The following is an 18,870-nucleotide window of genomic DNA, read 5'->3' on the forward strand; positions in this document are numbered from 1 at the left end:
CACTACTTGGTAATGGTATTTAAAGACCCCTTCCCTGCAATTTTGGACGTTTTTTGGAAAATAATACATATATATCACTTTAAAAACATTAAACCATGTCATTCCTTGTCTTAAATGTACGTTTTATGGTAAATTATGATAAAAAGTGAGAAACAATGCACTACCTAAGTAGCTCGCGGCGATCGAACTCTCGTGGACGGTCTCAGGCCTAGCCTAGCTAGGCTTAGTTTTGTAGGCCTAGCTGGTAAACATCGGTAACGTACGAACATCGTACGCTAGCTATATACCTAGCCTGACGTTGTATAGTTGCTGCATTAATTGTCTTTCTATTTTTGCCAGACTCCGTTGATACAAATTGGGGAACACCCGGTATTTTCGCTGAAAAGTTAGGAGTCTTCCATTTGTTTTGGCTTCACGATCGATCGAAAAGTGGGCGAATTACAGGTGAAAAACAAAAATATCAATCCGCGCGCAATGCATTTTGGGATTTATAGCGGGCCGCTATAATTATTAAAATCGATTTATTTTTCACATTTTTAACCGTTTAAAGACGAAAAAAGTTATCGCAATAGGACCATATAGTATTATTTTTACATTAAATATAGTTTGTGATCTTAAATTAGATCTAAAAAACGTAGGGAATGGGGCTTTAATATTCTTACAAAACTATTCCAAAGTTAATTGTAATGTAACTATTCATATCTTTCATTTGTTTTAAAATTTTACATGATTTAATTTCAATCATTGTTTATATACTATACAAGTTGATAATGTATTGATTATTTTATTTATTAACTGATTATGTAATAGTGGGAAGAATGAGACTGATGAATATGACAAGATAGTGATAATAAAGACATTGCAATACTAATATAGGATAATGTCATAAACACAAAAATATGAAGAATTTGGAATTTTGTAATTTGGAAAACTGATTATAGATATAGAAAATGTAACTCAAAATTGTGTTTGAAAATTGTAAATACTGGACTAACTAACAACAACAACCCCCCCCCCCCCCCACCTTTGGCTGGCTGACCCTCCCCTGGGGGTAATCTATAAGAAATTTAGAAAAATGAAGCTGCTAGGTCTCTGGAAATTGCACTTATACATTGATATGATACAAAATTACCATGGTTGGGGGTGAGCTAAGATAAGAAAATTTTGAAAATTAGAGCTGTTAGGTCTCCGGAAACTCTATGGTTGGGTCTGAGCTAAGACAATTTTGAAAACTAGAGCTGCAGGTCTACAAAAATTACAATCATACATTGAAAATGGTGGAGGGAAAATTTGAAAATATGAAAAATTCATATTATTAAATTATCTGTTTTAAAAACAAATTCACTGAAATAAATGTAAATGTTTGTGTATAATAAATGATAAATAATTTATTGCCATCTGTCACAATTTAAATCCCCATGTTATTAAAATAATACTAATGACAATGGCAGTAAAATAAGAAATAATTGATTATACTTACTTGGATAAAACATGCAAAATTGTATTATTTCACAAGATTCCAAAAAAAACCCTACTTTTTTCACAGATGTGCAAGATGGTTCAGTGACCTCTGCATTACCACAGTCTGATATCCAAGGCAGTCAACAAGGTAGGATCCACTGGTTAATTCCAGAGGTTAATCATCTAAGTGGTTACATTTTAAAATAAAACTTAATAGACATATTATAATATAACTGTAGCACATTTTGAGTTATTCAAACTGTATACATTTTAGATGAAAATGTATAGTTATGTTACTCTCCAAAATGAACATAAAATGTATAGTTATGTTACTCTCCAAAATGAACATAAAATGTATAGTTATGTTACTCTCCAAAATGAACATAAAATGTATAGTTATGTTACTCTCCAAAATGAACTTAAAATGTATAGTTATGTTACTCTCCAAAATGAACATAAAATGATGAACATAAAATGATGAACATAAACAGTCATTTATTTGTGTGTCACGCATACAAAATAAAAAGCTTTGTCATTAAAATGTGTAATGTATAACTGTCTTTTTTGTATTTTTGTTGAACAGAATTAACAAAGCTATTAGCATCAGATTCACCAGTTACTGTTAATGAGGAATTAAAAACACAAATGAAGAAAGTGATGATTGAGGAACAGGAAAGAAAACTTGAAGCAGAGAGTGGTGAGTTAAGGATCATAAATTAATTTACTTTTTATTTCGTCACCACTCAACAGTGACACAAGTCAAGTCAATTGCAAAGTTCAACAATAGAAAATGATGAACATATTTAAACATAATTATATAAACAAAATCCAAAGCTCTGTCTTAAGCTGGCCTTTAATATACTGTTCAACGTATACTAACAATAACTGTCTTTTCTGGATTTTTTTATTGAACAGAAGTGACAAAGCAGTTTCCATTGGATTCATCAGATACTCTTAGTGATGAATTTCAAACACAAGTAGAGGAAGAGGAAATTAAACCTGAACCAGAGAGTGGTGAGTCTCATAAAATATTAGTTCAGTTATTAATATGGTTAAAATAACTTTAAATGTGATTTTATAGAATGGATTTCAGCTAAATTCTTTTTCATATCCTTTTTTTTATTTCAACATTTATTCAAAAAAAGAAAGTCTTTATAAACAGAAATATAAAGTGGTATTAGCTTTTAATTTTGTTCATACTTATTAGGCTAACATCATAATTTCATTCATTCATTTATTGCCAGGAAAAAACTACAAAATGACATTAACAATAGGAGGTTTAAAAAATAGAGAACATATAATGTAGTACTGTATATAAAAAACAAATACATTTTTATTTATATTGGTTGATCAGGTTATAGTTTAAATTGTGTTTTAAATAACCAAATGTTTATTTTGTTCACAATATTTAATTCTTATTATTTCAGATCCAGAGCAACCACAAAATCAAGGGTAAATGTTTATTGAGTTACACCAAAAATTTGACATTTATCATTATTTGTTTTAACAATAAATTTACAGCAATACTTAACTGCTTTGTACTTTTAACCAAATTAATTATGTGTATAATTAATAATAAAACAGACAAAGTTCTTGTTTCTGCCTCAAAATAAAATATACCTGATGATGACCTATGGTCGAAAATACTAGTACAATAAATATTTTATTTTGATGCAGAAAACAAGAAATTTGTCTGTTTTATACATGATCTTGCCTATGCAGCACCTTTTTTTTCCCTAATTATGTGTATACTCTGGTATTAACTTCACTCAGTAACTTCATTTTTCATTCAGTACAAACACACTGCCAATTGGCTGCTGGTGTTGTATGTTTATACCAGAGAACTCCCTGTTTATACCATAATCAATCAATAAATAAGTATTGCGCGTATGCATGTAAATTGGTAAACAAAGATACAATTGTAGCAATGTTAACTTACTGGAAATCTAATGATTTTTTTCACTGATTTAGAATAAACTAATGTTTTAAATGGTTATTTATGTTTATTCAATTTATTGATCGAAAATTAATAGCAAGAAGGAGTCTGAAAAAAGTAACTTTAAGATTAATTATAACATTTTAATAATTGTTAGTTAGAATTTTAATAATAATTTGTGTACATTTTTAGTTCTAGACCGAGCCGAAAGAAATGTTTGTTGAAGTTTTTAAAAGGTATTTAACTATTCTATATTTCAGAGTCTCAAAAATTGTTTTTAAATTCAAGCATTGTTTTCAACCTTCTGTAGTTTCAATTTGTAAAAATTATTTTTGTATACCTTTTACCTATAAATATTTTTTTTTTGTCAATATAAAAAGTCAATAAAAACAAATATATTGATAGGTAGAAATTGTGTAATTTTAAGAAAAATTCTTAATATAATTGTAAGAACCTTGAAACCTCTCAAGAATATATTTAAAACAAGATAAGGATTTATGACAAATTTTCTCTTTTAGATTACCGGTGGATAGTTTTTGCATTTTGGTTAATTCTATTGGCAGCCTTTGTCATCTTAATTATTATACATGATGGCTTAGCAGCAAGAATTGGCATTGGTATTGGATTGTTGGTAACTGTTGTTGGTGGCTGTATCTGGTGTGTACATAAGAAAGTCACCAAGTCTTGTACTCAGTCAACAAACGCAGCAGCAGACGGACAGAGAGCACGCTATTCAGAAATTTCCCAACAAGAGCAATAGATCACAAGGAAAGACACTGTAAACAGCCCTTGTATAAAGAATATCAAAGATAGATGTAAAATGAAAAATATGTGAAACAAAATGGGAGTTTTTTTCACGATGATGAATGACTAGAGGTTTAGAGGGTGTTACTGTAAATTAAAGATGGCCATCCAAGGGTCAATATCACAATCCACACTCCATTCAAAATTATTTTCCGCTCAAGGAATTCAGCCTTGCTTGTCAAATCAAACTGCAACATTGATTTAAGGATTTGTTTTTGTAAAATACAATCAACTTTTTAAAATCAGAACTCTCATTAGAATTTTACAAATTTCAGTTTTTTTAACGTTCCGAATTCTATTATTGATTTTATGAAAAGATTAAAATTAAAATTAGACTTTTTAGTTTAATAAAGTGGGTAATGCAATGCCAGTATTATGTATGTAAATAATATTAGTTTTATTAAGCTTAACATGCTGTAGTAGACAGTTGTAAACATATTGAAGCTGTAACTCAGTTGTCAATTGTGTACTCAATGCTGTAGTAGACAGTTGTCATCATATTGAAGCTGTAACTCAGTTGTCAATTGTGTACTCAATGCTGTAGTAGACAGTTGTCAACATATTGAAGCTGTAACTCAGTTGTCAATTGTGTACTCAATGCTGTAGTAGACAGTTGTCAAAATTGAAGCTGTAACTCAGTTGTCAATTGTCTACTCAATGCTGTAGTAGACAGTTGTCAACATATTGAAGCTGTAACTCAGTTGTCAATTGTCTACTCAATGCTGTAGTAGACAGTTGTCAACATATTGAAGCTGTAACTCAGTTGTCAATTGTCTACTCAATGCTGTAGTAGACAGTTGTCAACATATTGAAGCTGTAACTCAGTTGTCAATTGTCTACTCAATGCTGTAGTAGACAGTTGTCAACATATTGAAGCTGTAACTCAGTTGTCAATTGTGTACTCAATGCTGTAGTAGACAGTTGTCAACATATTAAAGCTGTAACTCAGTTGTCAATTGTCTACTCAATGCTGTAGTAGACAGTTGTCAACATATTGAAGCTGTAACTCAGTTGTCAATTGTCTACTCATTTATTTGTCATTTCATATTGAAAAACAATTGCTCTTACTATTTGAAAATGGACAGATAGACATGCTTACTATTTTTATATGATTACAGTTTAGATATCTGAAGTTACATAATTAGCATACACATTTTGATTGGATATAGGAACAAAAAGTGGGTTTTTCAAATATTGATACTGTATTTAGTTAGATGGACAATTAAACCCCTTTCACACCAAAAGCAAAACTCCGGAGACACCCCGGAGACACCCCGGAGTTGACGCCCCGCTGTTTGGTGTGAAAGGTAAAATCAAGCAACTCCGGAGTTTAAAACTGCGGGGTTGAACAGCTGAACATTCTCCGAAGAGCGAACTGCGGGGACACCCCGGTGTTTTGGTGTGAAAGGTACCAACATCAAACTCAGGAGTGTTTTGGGTCAAACGGTCATCCTCACACGATCACTCATTGCTTTAGTTTTATTTCAAAATACTTTAAATATTTGTACAAAATATATAGCGGGTCTAGAAAATGATATGTAGTATCAATAAAACATTATATTACTTCTGAGACTTTTGAAAGTAATTATTAAATTTAAAATATTATTAATTAAAATGATTCTAATGATCGTCGCTATGTAAACAAACAAACTAGAGGGCGACATTTACAATTTTATTTTATGAACCCTGGTGTGGCTAGGTTGGTGTGAAAGGGGTGTCTCCGGAGACACTCCGGAGTTTTTGGTGTGAAAGGGGTATAGGTTACTACCGTGAGTATTGACCAATCACAAACTGTGTTTCATCACATTAGAGATGCCCCTACAATCTTATTGTTTCAAAGTGTATATTGCAGCTATAAACATGTAAAATAATATGTTGATAAATGAAGGAAATTAAAATTAATTAGGGGATGGGGTATGGGGGCAGCAAATAGATGTTTGATAGTAATATAATGATACTGATGATAATAATGTTGTTTGATAGTAATATAATGATACTGATGATAATAATGTTGTTTGATAGTAATATAATGATACTGATGATAATAATGTTGTTTGATAGTAATATAATGATACTGATGATAATAATGTTGTTTGATGGTAATATAATGATACTGATGATAATAATGTTGTTATTTGTTTTGTATTAATAACTACAGTAGTTATGATTAATGATGCTAAATTGTATTTTAAATCAAGAAATCATGTAATAATTAGACTCATAACAATCTAAATGTATTGTGACCAAGACAATAATATTTTCCACTCAACAACACAATTTGTTGATAAATCTAAAAGCTGTAGGAATCACTGTATTTATAGTACAGGGATTTTAACAACACAATTTGTTGTGGATAAATCTAAAAGCTGTAGGAATCACTGTATTTATAGTACAGGGATTTTAACAACACAATTTGTTGTGGATAAATCTAAAAGCTGTTGGAATCCCTGTATTTATAGTACAGGGATTTTAACAACACAATTTGTTGTGGATAAATCTAAAAGCTGTTGGAACCCCTGTATTTATAGTACAGGGATTTTAACAACACAATTTGTTGTGGATAAATCTAAAAGCTGTAGGAATCCCTTTATTTATAGTACAGGGATTTTAACAACACAATTTGTTGTGGATAAATCTATAAGCTGTAGAAATCACTGTATTTATAGTACCGGGATTTTAACAACACAATTTGTTGTGGATAAATCCAAAAGCTGTGGGAATCACTGTATTTATAGTACAGGGATTTTAACAACACAATTTGTTGTGGATAAATCTAAAAGCTGTAGGAATCACTGTATTTATAGTACAGGGATTTTAACAACACAATTTGTTGTGGATAAATCCAAAAGCTTTAGGGATCACTGTATTTATAGTACAGGGATTTTAACAACACAATTTGTTGTGGATAAATCCAAAAGCTGTAGGAATCACTGTATTTATAGTACAGGGATTTTAACAACACAATTAGTTGTGGATAAATCCAAAAGCTGTAGGAATCACTGTATTTATAGTACAGGGATTTTAACAACACAATTTGTTGTGGATAAATCTATAAGCTGTAGGAATCCCTGTATTTATAGTACAGAAATTTTTACAAAAAATGACCAAATTGATAATGATAACTGTAAGACACAAAAAAGAATACACTGCGTCCTCACTCTATCATCAGTACTTTGGTATGTTTCTGTTACCCTGCCTAATCTCCATTTACCTCTAACTGCATTACTATCTTGTATCAACACAACGTCACCAGTCTTCACATCACGTCTTATGGTATGCCATTTCTGTCTTATAATCAATGAAGGAAAATAATCCCGCGTCCACTTCTTCCAAAACCCATTTACCAAGCATTGTATGAACTTCAGTCGATCCTTAATGCTTACGTTATCACCTCCATGGTTCATCTGGTACCTTTCCAGTAGATCTGCCCAACAATAAATCATTTGGAGACAGATATGACCCATCCTGTGGATCTGTAGGATGCTTTCCAATCGGCCTCTCATTTGTTAAATTCGCTACTTCAAACATAACAGTCTGAAGTTCACTGAAGGCAAGCACCTGTCCACCGATTGCATGACTAAGCGCTTTCTTAATCCCTCTAATCAGACTCTCAGTCACTCCATTCTGCCAGGGAGCATCAGGTGTAGAAAACTTCCACGTTGTGCCATGGTTTACCCCAAAACTCTTCAACTGTTTGGCTGCTGCACTCAGCTGTGTCCCAGCATCGCTGTATATTTCTTTGGGGTATCCTCGAAGTGAAACGAACTTTCTGAACACTTGCAGGAACGCGTCTGTACTATAGTCAGTGGCTATGTCGATGTAGACTGCTCTCGTCACAAAACAATCAAAAACTACACCGTATGCCTTTCCTCGAGCTCGCTTGTTAACTTCACCTCTTGTTGTGAATGGCCCAAATAAATCAACCCCTATATACATCCATGGTGGTGATGGTTTCAGTCGAGTAATTGGTAACGGTCCCATTTTCTGAGCTGCAGTGTTTTTCTCAAACCGCCTACAAGTTACACAATGGTACTTAATGCTTTTGACCATTCTCTGTACGTCAATTATCCAGTATTTCGATCGAATCTTGGCAACGGTTGACTGCACTCCCAAATGCCCTTTACTATGGATTTCTTTAGCGTATAGTTTCGTAAAAGCGTTATCGTATGGCAACAAAGGTACTTCTTGCTTATTGTAGCTGAAATGTACGTTTCGACTTATTCTTTCTCCCACAACAATTACTCCATCTTCACGAATCTTAGGCCCCAAGCGAGCGTATGTCTTGTCAAATTTAGTTTTATCTTTGGATAATAGATTTATCATTATTTTCTGCGATTCCTTTATCCAGAAATGTTCCGCACCTTTAGTATCCTTGACCTCGATCTCTTCTAATATACTCTTTAGTCTCCTTTTCTCATACACTTTGAGAACTCTGGCAGTCACCCTTAACAACTTCTGATACTTGCTCTGCCGTCTAATTATTCTATCAGCTAATGAGTCTTCTTCTTCGATGTTCACTGCCATGACTATCTTCACTCGTTCTGGAAGGGTCTTTATATTACAACTTTGTTCAATTGGCCAATTCTCAACTGGCTGTCGCAAAAACTCTGGTCCCCTTTGCCACTCACTATTTGGCCCAATCTGGGATGGATTCATTCCTCGTGTGATTGCGTCCGCTATATTAACCTCTCCTCTACACCACCACCAATCTTGAGGTTCCGTGTCTTGTTGTATCTCCCCGATTCTTGTGGCGGCAAATGTTTTGAACCCATAGCTTTGTTTTTGTACCATGGCTCGTACAATCTCGCTGTCTACAATATAAAAAACTTGGTCAAACTTAATTCTCGTCTCATTTATGATATATTGTGCCAATCTCTTACTCATCACCGCTGCACTAAGCTCCAATCGCACCACGCTAATAATCTCTATTGGAGCAACCCTGCTTTTACTGGCAACGATTTGAGATGAAAATTGTCCGTCCCACTGTTCGTAACGGACGTATGCCACTGCGCCTAACGCCTTCTCGGACGCATCAGAAAACATAATCAAACTTGGTAATATGCCCGGCTTTGCATCCAACGGTTTAACGCATCTCCTAAATTCGACGCTTGATGTTGTACTTAAATCTTCAAATAAATCTATCCACTCCGCTCTCTCACTCATGTTTATAGCTTCATCCCACTCTAATTTAGCTCCCCACAGCTTTCGAAGTAGAATCTTTGCCCTCACGGTGATTGGAGTTATCAACCCCAAAGGATCATACACAGAATTGATTTTGCTTAGGCATATACGTTTGGTTAACACTTCTGGTATCTCCTTGAAGGTACGAACGTTGTCAGTGAACGCAAGAACGTCATCACCTGGTTTCCAACTGATTCCTAACACCTTCTCTTCCTTTGGATTCCATGTTTCTTCAAGCTTTTCTCTTCCCGAGAATATCCAATGCTTTATGGCGAAATTTCCTGGCTGTATTAATTTCTCTATTTCTTCCGCTCGTTGCCTTGCTTTCTTTGCGGATTCTTCACACTCCAGAATGTCATCCACATAAACAAAACATTGTTTAAAACTGTCTCTGCGGCTTCAGGTGTTGACAGTTTCCCTGCTTCTGCCGTTTTCCTCAAAGCCACTGTTGCTATGGTGGCAGATGGACGGTCTCCAAAATTTACAGCAGTCACGCAATAGGTTTTTGGTAGGGTATTCTGGTTCAAATCTCTCCAGAGAAACCGATGACAGTGCTGGTCCAGCTGGGTGATAGCAACACTATGATACATCTTTCTTATGTCACCTACCAGTGCATGAGGTCTTTCTCTGAATCTCAGTAGAACAGCTAACAAGTCATTAACAAGGTCGGGTCCTTTGGCCCAATAGTCGTTAAGAACATTTCCCTTGTAGGCCGCACTGCTATTAAAGACGATTCGCACTGGGGTGCTGGAACTATCAGGCTTTTTTACTGCATGGTGAGAAATATAATGTATTGGTCCTTTGTATTCTTGCAATTCCGTTTCCTTTATTTCTCTCGCCACCCCTCGTTTCAACATATCTGCTATTTGCTCTTCGTATATCTTTTTCTTTGCTGAGTCTTTCATTAATCTTTTCTCTAGCGCTGCTAACTTCGCCACCGCCACTTTTTTGTTATCTGGTAGATTGTTTGGGTCTTTGATCCAAGGGTACCTTGCGGTCCATTTACCTGCTTCATACAGTAAGTTGTCTTCTATCAACTTTAATTCACGTTCTTCTTTCAAAGTGTACTTCTGCGCTCCACTGGGGCATTTGCCACATCGACACGAACCACATTTAGGCTGACAGTTAACCCCCATACTTTCTATCGTCAGAAAGTCGTCAAAGGACGTTGTCTTAACATAGTTCACTAGTATTCCTGCCCCTTCTTCCCATTCGATAGAAGGATGAGACCCTCCAATACACTGACCAAACTGGTTTTTCAGTAGAACTAGATGACCACATGCCTTGATCTTCGTCGGATGGTAACCAGCATACTCGTATCCAATTAACAAGTCGACCTCTCCAGTTGGTCTCTTGACCTGCTCAGGATATACATTAAGTATTTTGGCGAGGTTTTCTAAGTTCTGATTACCAATTTTTGCCGTTATCTTCGGAATCCCATAGGCTTCTACTGCAACACAGTTTCCCATATTATCATTCAGTAATATTTTATATTTCATGCTGTCGATGCATTCGGTTTGCCCGCCTACTTTGTTCATGCTTATTTTCACTGGCCTTCCCTTTGCCTTTATGCGTTTGGCCGCATCATGTGTGATTAACGACGCCGTCGCACAACTATCCCAAAGAGTGTTGAGCTCGTTCTTGCCGCTCCTCACTTTCATCAATTGTAACAAACAAGGGTCAGATTTCATCTGTAAGCTATTTTCAAGGGACGACACTGTCGAAATTGGTTCTGTGTTCTGAGTCTGCTGATGTAACAGCTTGTGATGAAGTCTCCTGCAACCATCCGTATCGCATTGCTTCTTCCCTTTACACTTAGCAATGATGTGGCCGGCTGTTAGGCAGCAGAAACATGCTCGGTTTTCTTTCAAGATGTTCAGCCTCTCATCCACAGATTTGTTCAAGAAGGTTCGACAATTCTTGGGTTCGTGTTGACTTTCTTTGTGTAGAAGGCACTTTGGTCTGCTAGATATTTCTACCATGTGCATCGATGCGGCTGCTTTGGTGGGTTGGTTTGTCCGTATTTCCCCCATTGCGTATTCTACACTTCTTCTTTCTCTTGTCAGAAATTTCAGTAGTTCTGGGAATCTATCAGTTTTATCTACACCGTTGGCTTCTTCATGCATATGTCGGACCCATCTTCCAAACACTGATGGTGGTAGTTTCTTTTCTATCTCTCCCACCACCTTGGAATTAGATATTTCTCTTTCTAGTCCTGCTCTTTTCAGGTCGTGATAACTTGCTTCCACTTTGTCGATATATGTCACTAGTTTGTTATCTTCGCCATCTTTAATTTCTCGCTTCTGTTCTAATTCACTTACAATTGTATCTACCAATTTCACTTTGTCGCCATATCTCTCGTCAAGCCTTTCCCACATTAAATCAATATTATCTTCAACTGGTCCCAGAATTTTTAGCGGTGCTTGCCCTAGAGTTTGCCTCAAGGCAAACGACAATTGTTTAGGATGTGTCACAGGAATCACGAAAGTCTTGAAGTCCTCCTTAAATCTAGCGTATCTTCTAACGTTACCTTCAAATCTAGGCAAATCCATCTTTTTTAGTTGCAGTGTTGATCGCTTTTCCTTTGGATCTCGTTCATCTTCCTGAACTTTCACTGGTGGGTTTACGTTAGCTTTATATTTGATAACACCACGACGGACGTCGTTGAATCTGTTCTGTACCTCTTCTATCCATGCTGCTTGTTCAGCATCTTCTGGATCTTCTATTTTCATTTGAATCTCTACATGTAAGTCTTGGATTTTCTTCCAGATCTCAGTCATATCTACAATCAGAATCTCTAGATATTCTACCGGACTGGATTCTTCCATTGCTTGCTGTATTGTCTTTATGACTCTGGTCATAGCACCTTTCTGCACACTACGTCTTCTTTTTATCTCATCCATTTCAATGGATTGTAGTAAAGATACGAATTTCGAATGTAAGACACAAAAAAAAGAATACACTGCGTCCTCACTGTTGTTATACGACTCAATCTCAAACTTTAATGCAACGTAAAATATGGTACACACGAAACATTAATTTGTATGGTATTTGGTTCGAAATCTGTAAGATATAATAATAATTACTCGCAAATTAAGCAATTGCTATAGCGCCATCTATAATGGAAATCACTCAAGCGTGACGACCGATCTACGCTACAATCAGTACGATCGGACAAAATGAGTACGCTATAAATAACCAAACTATAGGAATACCGTCAGCGGTGGTTCTAAACAATGTAACTAACCACATAACATGTGAAATATAAACAATATGATTATCAAATTCTATGTCAATAAATCCAGGTGATCTGTAAATATATCTATGTTAACATGTTATTTCTGTATACTAGCTATCATTATACAAGTTTGCGTACGTAACATTTACACAAGATGGATGCCAAAGGCGAAAACTACATGCATCCTCATCAACACTTGTGCATAAACTAATTATTAAATATTATAACGTTGATTCTGATTATGATCTAACAATGATTAACTATACTAATACTCACTCTTGAGCTCTCAATTAACAACCGAAAATTAAACTGTAGTTAACAATAATATGCCGTGTCTCAGAAAATCACACACGTGCGTCTATTACTGCTTCTCGTTACCAACATTAACATAAAAAATCACAACATAAATATAGAGGGCGTACTTCAATATCCTAAACGATACAATAACTATTAATGATGTGCAATTGTCAGTCTGTGTTAACTGTCACCATTTTTAATTCATATTTTGCGATATCAATGTTGTCATTCTTCATGCTGCATTTTGGTTAAAGTGTGGCCTACTGTACTTAATAGGCCTAACAATAAATATAATAAGTCAATTCACATTAATATTTTGTTCTTTCTTTTCTAAGTTTGCAAAATTACAAAAACAAAACATATCCGTGTTTGTTCTGTTTTGTTTTTGTAATTTTGAACATATTTACATTAATTATAAATAACTAACATGTGCAAATTATGCAAATTAGACCTGAGGTAAACGGAAGTACAGAACGATGTTTAAATATGATTTGAATAAATAAATGTTTTTGTACAGAACTGAATTATATTTTTTATATGAATGAATTTTCTAATACCTATTTGTTAAAAATGAAATGTTTTATATTTTGATATTTTTCACTTTTAATTCAATTTTGTAAATTAAAACTCAATTAAGTATTTATGCTGCTGTGTTTTAATGTTTATATTCATATATTCTTAAATAAATACTAATGAATGAAAAGCTTTTTGTGTGGATTGTGTGTTTGTTTGGAAGGGGGAGATTTTAACATCGGCGAGATCATTATACTGTATCAAAATGTACGTGGTTTGCTATTCATCGTATATTATACAAAATATCCATTCCACCAATCCAGAGAGTAATAAAGTTCTTCGATATTATACATTACACAGCGATGTTAAGTCGTAGGCAAAAATGGTGATTGCGCCCTCTATAAAAAATAAAAGTTTATTCACCCAACAAACCACTCAACTCAACAACATGCATGGGATGCCGAAGAATGTCAAACACAAGAAGTAAGTTTTTGTTTCATTATTATCATTACTGTATCCTAGGCCTACAAACTTAGTACTATATTATATCGGCCTAAATAGGCCTATAGGCCTAGCTAGGCTAATTCTAACTAGCTAGTGCAGGCCCTACCTCTAGCTATCAAAGGCTTTTAGCCCTTATAGCTAGGCCTATTCTATATACTATAGTGGGCCTAAGAAGGCTAGGCTAGGCCCCTAGTAGAATAAAGACAGGCCTGCTGAGGGAGTCTCCACAACTTGTCGTTAGAGAACAGACATCAACTGCATTGTGATTGGTCCTAAGACGAACATAAACACATGGATGGATGAGGATGTAGGGGGATTCTGGGTTTATAATTGCTTTTAAATATCGTTTTTTAGGCGCTAGGCCTTCTTCTAGTTCCGTTTCGCACCTGTCGTTTATTTCGACTCAAAATTGGTTAAGTAACTTTATCGTGAGTACCACACCTTAGAATTAGGCCTCAAAAATACTTTTACAAAGGAGATCACACAAAAAGTAAAAAATAAATCCTTTAAATTGATAAATTTACAGACGTGTTTCTCGCACATCAGTTTGTGAATTTCGCATACTCCATGTTCAATGTTGTTGTTTCTATGGAGCGCCAAAAGAGCAATCATAATAGAGGGCTAAAAACTCAGTAAATTGCGTATATTTAATGCATTTATTGGTGAAAATTACGTTCAATTTTATCATATTTTGTCAATGTCAACGCAACAAAAATATTACTGTTGATACTGTACATGGTTTTTGCAGGAACTTTTATTTTAGGAATGAAAATCGACAAATTCATTATTTATTTATTTATTTCGTTTTCTTTTAGTAGGGTAGCCCTCTCAGTAATAAAATAAAACTGCTCTTCCGTGGGGCCCTACGGCACATTTAAACAAAATTTGAAAACAACTTAAACTAAACTTAAACTAAAACTTAAACTAAAACTTCAATGCATGTTCTCATTATTATTATACTTTTATACCATATTTAAATATATTTCACTGGAACCATCCTAGACCACCGGCAACAATAAATGAATCTTAACAAGTGATTTAAAACGGTTATAATTGTTTTGTTTTCTTAATTCATAAGGTAGGCCATTCCAGAGTGAACTTCCATAATAAACAAAACTACGTTTGTATATTTCGAGGTTACATCTGGGCAAATACAACAAATTATTTTCATAGTTTCTGGTTTGAATATTGTGTACACTACTAATATATTGCAAAACATCACATAAGTATGAAGGTACAGATTCTTGTAAACATCTAAATATTGTACAAATTGTATGATATTCAATTCTTGTCTTAATTGTTAGCCAACCTAAATCATAATGCATTTGTCTAACAGGAGTTCGAATATCAGCACCTAGTATTAATCGTGCAGCTCTATTTTGTACCCTTTGCAATTTTAAAATATGGGCGTTTGAACCAGTACCCCAGACTGTTGAACAATAGTCAATATGTGATAAAAATAGAGCATTGTATAATCTTTTAATAATTTTAGGAGATGTAAAACTTTTCAATCTATAAAATAGATGTATAATTTTTGATAGTTTTGCACATATAGAATCAATATGTACTTTCCATGAGAGTTGTTCATCAAATGTAAGTCCCAAATATTTAAACGTTTCAACTTTCTCAATCGGAATGTTATCAAAAATTACTGTTTCATCTGTTGTTTTATTAACACGTGCATGAGTACCAAAAAGAATGTATTTGGTTTTATCAATGTTTAGAGTTAATTTATGTTTATCTAACCATTGTTTTACATTTTCCAACTGTTCAGTTAAAACTGTTGTAAGCTCTTCATTTGATTTACATGCATAAAAAAGCGCAGTGTCGTCTGCATAGAGGACTGTTTTACAAATCCCATCAACACTATCATGTAAGTCATTTATGTATAAAATAAACAACAAAGGGCCAAGAATTGAGCCTTGTGGTACCCCATAGTTGACATTTAAAATTTCAGATTTTTTTCCATTAAAATTAACAAATTGTTTGCGATTTTTTAAATAATTACTGAACCATGCAAGCTCAGTGTTTATCATTCCAAAGGTGCATAATTTACGTAATAAAATATCGTGGTCTACCGTATCAAACGCCTTTTTTAGGTCAAGAAAAATTGCTCCAGTTACCAAGCCATTATCAATATTTTTATATATATAATTGCATACATCTATCAGTGTAGTAGAAGTTGAATGTAACGACCTAAAACCAGATTGATTTTTACATAATAAATTAAACTCATTTATATGATTCATAACTTGATTATGGATGCATCTTTCAAAAACTTTCATAACAATAGATATAACAGATATTGGACGGTAGTTGTTAAGTTCATGTTTACATCCTCCTTTATAAAGCGGAGTAACCTTAGCACATTTCCATTCACTTGGAATAACACCAGATCTTAATGACCAGTTAAACAAAAAGGCAAGACTTTGAGAAATTTGTGAAGATGCAATTTTAAGTAACCTAGCGGAAATCCCATCAATTCCAGTAGCTTTTCCAATTTCTAACTTTTCCAACAAAGCTTCAATTTCATTTCCATTAATATCTTTAAAGTTGAAACGTTGTTGAAATTGTGATAACGATTCAACGGTAATATCGTTTTGGTTGTCATTAAAATGGGATGCAAGTTCATTAGAAATTGAACAAAAATATTTATTAAAATGATTAGCAATATCAGTTGGCTTGTTTATTTCATTACCGTTTACATTGAGAGTTGTTTTAGTTTGTTTCTTTTTATTGGGTAAAAAGTCTTTCATGGTTTTCCATAATGTTTTAGTGTCATTAACATTATCCTTTAATTTATTATTTATATAGTCGCGTTTTAGTGATTTAGACAAATTATTTAATTTATTTCTTGCCTTTTTGTAAGAATTCCAATCATCTATGTTCTTAGTTTTTTCGGCTTTTTGTTTTAAATATTACATGTACTGCTGTGATCTAAATAATATTCCTCTTAGTCTATATTCTTACTCTTAGTTAGGCCTAGGGTTGGTTGCTATTTGAAAACAGCAAATTATTAGCAGTAAAATGTTACAGCATTTTTATTGACAAAATATATTAAAATTAAACGTGTATTTCAATAATAAATGCATTAAAAGATTAGACGCATTCCACTGAGTTTTTAACCATCTATTGTTGTTGCTCTTTTGGCGCTCCATAGAAACGAAAATATTGAACTTCGAGTATGCTAAATTCGCGAACGGTATGCGAGAATCATGTCTGTAAAATCATCAATTTAAGGATTTATTTGTTACTTTTTATGTGATTCTTCTTCATAAAAGTACTTTTGAGGCCCAATTTTAAGGTGTGGTATTCACAATAAGTTGCTTAACAATTTCGAGTCAAAAGGAAGTCGAAATAAAAACAGGTGCGAAACGGAACTAGCGCCGTTTTTTATTAAATAAAAAATATTATAACTAGGCTAAGCCTACAGTATATAGACATGTCAGAATGAAGAAGTAATATTAATAACGAGAAATTTAAACAATTAAATTTCATATACATTTTAGGGTAAATTCATGGAGAGTCTGTTTTTCAGCAGCTTAAGCCTGGTTTCCAGTCGACGTAAGATTTGTTTCCGCTTACGATTGCGTCGTTTTCTTACGATTACGCTTGCGTTCCGATCAGTTGACCAAAAACTAACGTCGACACAAAATTGTCATAATCACGTTGTACCGCAAAAATTTAGATCATTACATGTGCTGATTCCGTCGTTACGAAAGTTGAATTTATCGCAAAGTCTGTCCTTCTTGCCCTTACGTCGAGTTGAAATTTTTCCTTGCGATTTCAACACATATGACGTGATAACAAGAAATGATTTCTGATTGGCTCATAAATTCCGCGCGAAAAGAGGAGGCCATTTTCCAAAACATAAACAGTGCAGTGAGGCTATGACATATTTTTTACATAATCTTAATTAGTTATTAATTAAAATGTTTTATCAGTTCTTCTTTTGATAGTCGCCGACAAATTTAGTCTTTTTATTCTGAGAATTATTTTATGAGCGGCTTAAACAATCCCATGATTTTACCCACCCGAGAGAGCTTGTTTATCGGAGTTTTAATTTTGTGTCTGCCGCCTTTTGTTTTGATTTTCTTTGTACCACCCTGCATGGCTTAATTATTGTTTATGATTAGACTGTTGTTATAACGTTGAATATCATGACTTGCCTACGATGTTATTTACATATACATTTTATCTATTGGTTTTTTTTACCCGGTTTTCATTTTTTTATAAATAGATAATTCAAATGATGTAGGCTAATAATTATTTATTTTCATAATCAAATTATCATAGGCCTATAAATTGCAAACACTACGGTGAATTTAATAAATATATATTATTAATTTATTACCTAAACCTACCTTAATCCTACAATTAAAACAAAATCATTATGTAATTTTTCCCCACCTGCTTTTGAATGCAAACTATATGCCAGGTGAACGTATTGTTATCCTGATGATCCTGATGATGACACTGTTCTCTAACATTTTATGACATTTTATTGCCATATAGTTTTTAATTTAGTCTGCCTATGTGTATTATTTTTACCCATTATATCGTATTTTGACTATGTTTATATAATTATATTTAAGTAACAAGCAAGACAATTTTGTATAGTTCTCACATCTATTTTGTATTTCATCCACCTAAATTATTACATTCTATCACGAATTGAACAAAATCGTGGTTTAGGTTTATTTACGTATCATTTATTGTCAACAATTCTTATATTATATATGGTACTTTCTACTTTATTTCACCTTTCCAAGCTTTAACCTTCTTGCCAACGTCACATAATCCTCGTCACTGATTGGCTGGTTCTCAAGTCAACTTTCGTAAGTTTTCCTGTCGAACCGTCGAATATCGACGTAACAGACGGAAGCTTCAGTCACCGGTTTCCTGTCAAACACTTGTACTACAGCGATTTCTACTT

At 33.8% G+C, this 18,870-nt stretch overlaps 1 protein-coding gene and 2 long non-coding RNA genes across 3 annotated transcripts in view; 2 read left to right on the forward strand and 1 right to left on the reverse strand.

Annotated features, from left to right (window-relative positions):
* Positions 1 to 2,381: 2,381 nt before the first annotated feature.
* Positions 2,382 to 4,117, forward strand: LOC140048060 (uncharacterized). Its single transcript, XR_011845044.1, has 4 exons — positions 2,382 to 2,475; positions 2,889 to 2,913; positions 3,590 to 3,633; positions 3,916 to 4,117. It is a non-coding gene; the product is annotated as an uncharacterized lncRNA (long non-coding RNA).
* Positions 4,118 to 7,588: 3,471 nt separating this feature from the next.
* LOC140047645 (uncharacterized) lies at positions 7,589 to 12,285 on the reverse strand. Its single transcript, XM_072092683.1, has 2 exons — positions 9,769 to 12,285; positions 7,589 to 9,646 (listed from the first exon to the last, which is right to left on the reverse strand). Exons 1-2 carry the CDS (start codon positions 12,283 to 12,285, stop codon positions 7,589 to 7,591), a joined length of 4,575 nt encoding a protein of 1,524 aa, XP_071948784.1.
* A 1,606-nt stretch (positions 12,286 to 13,891) lies between these two features.
* Positions 13,892 to 18,870, forward strand: part of LOC140046804 (uncharacterized) — a 40,199-nt gene continuing 35,220 nt past the window's right edge. The window contains exon 1 of the long non-coding RNA XR_011844850.1: positions 13,892 to 13,913. This is a non-coding gene — a long non-coding RNA (uncharacterized lncRNA). The remainder of the gene's footprint in view (positions 13,914 to 18,870) is intronic.

Source organism: Antedon mediterranea, chromosome 4 (assembly GCF_964355755.1).
Source record: "Antedon mediterranea chromosome 4, ecAntMedi1.1, whole genome shotgun sequence".
Classification (NCBI taxonomy): Eukaryota; Metazoa; Echinodermata; class Crinoidea; order Comatulida; family Antedonidae; genus Antedon; species Antedon mediterranea.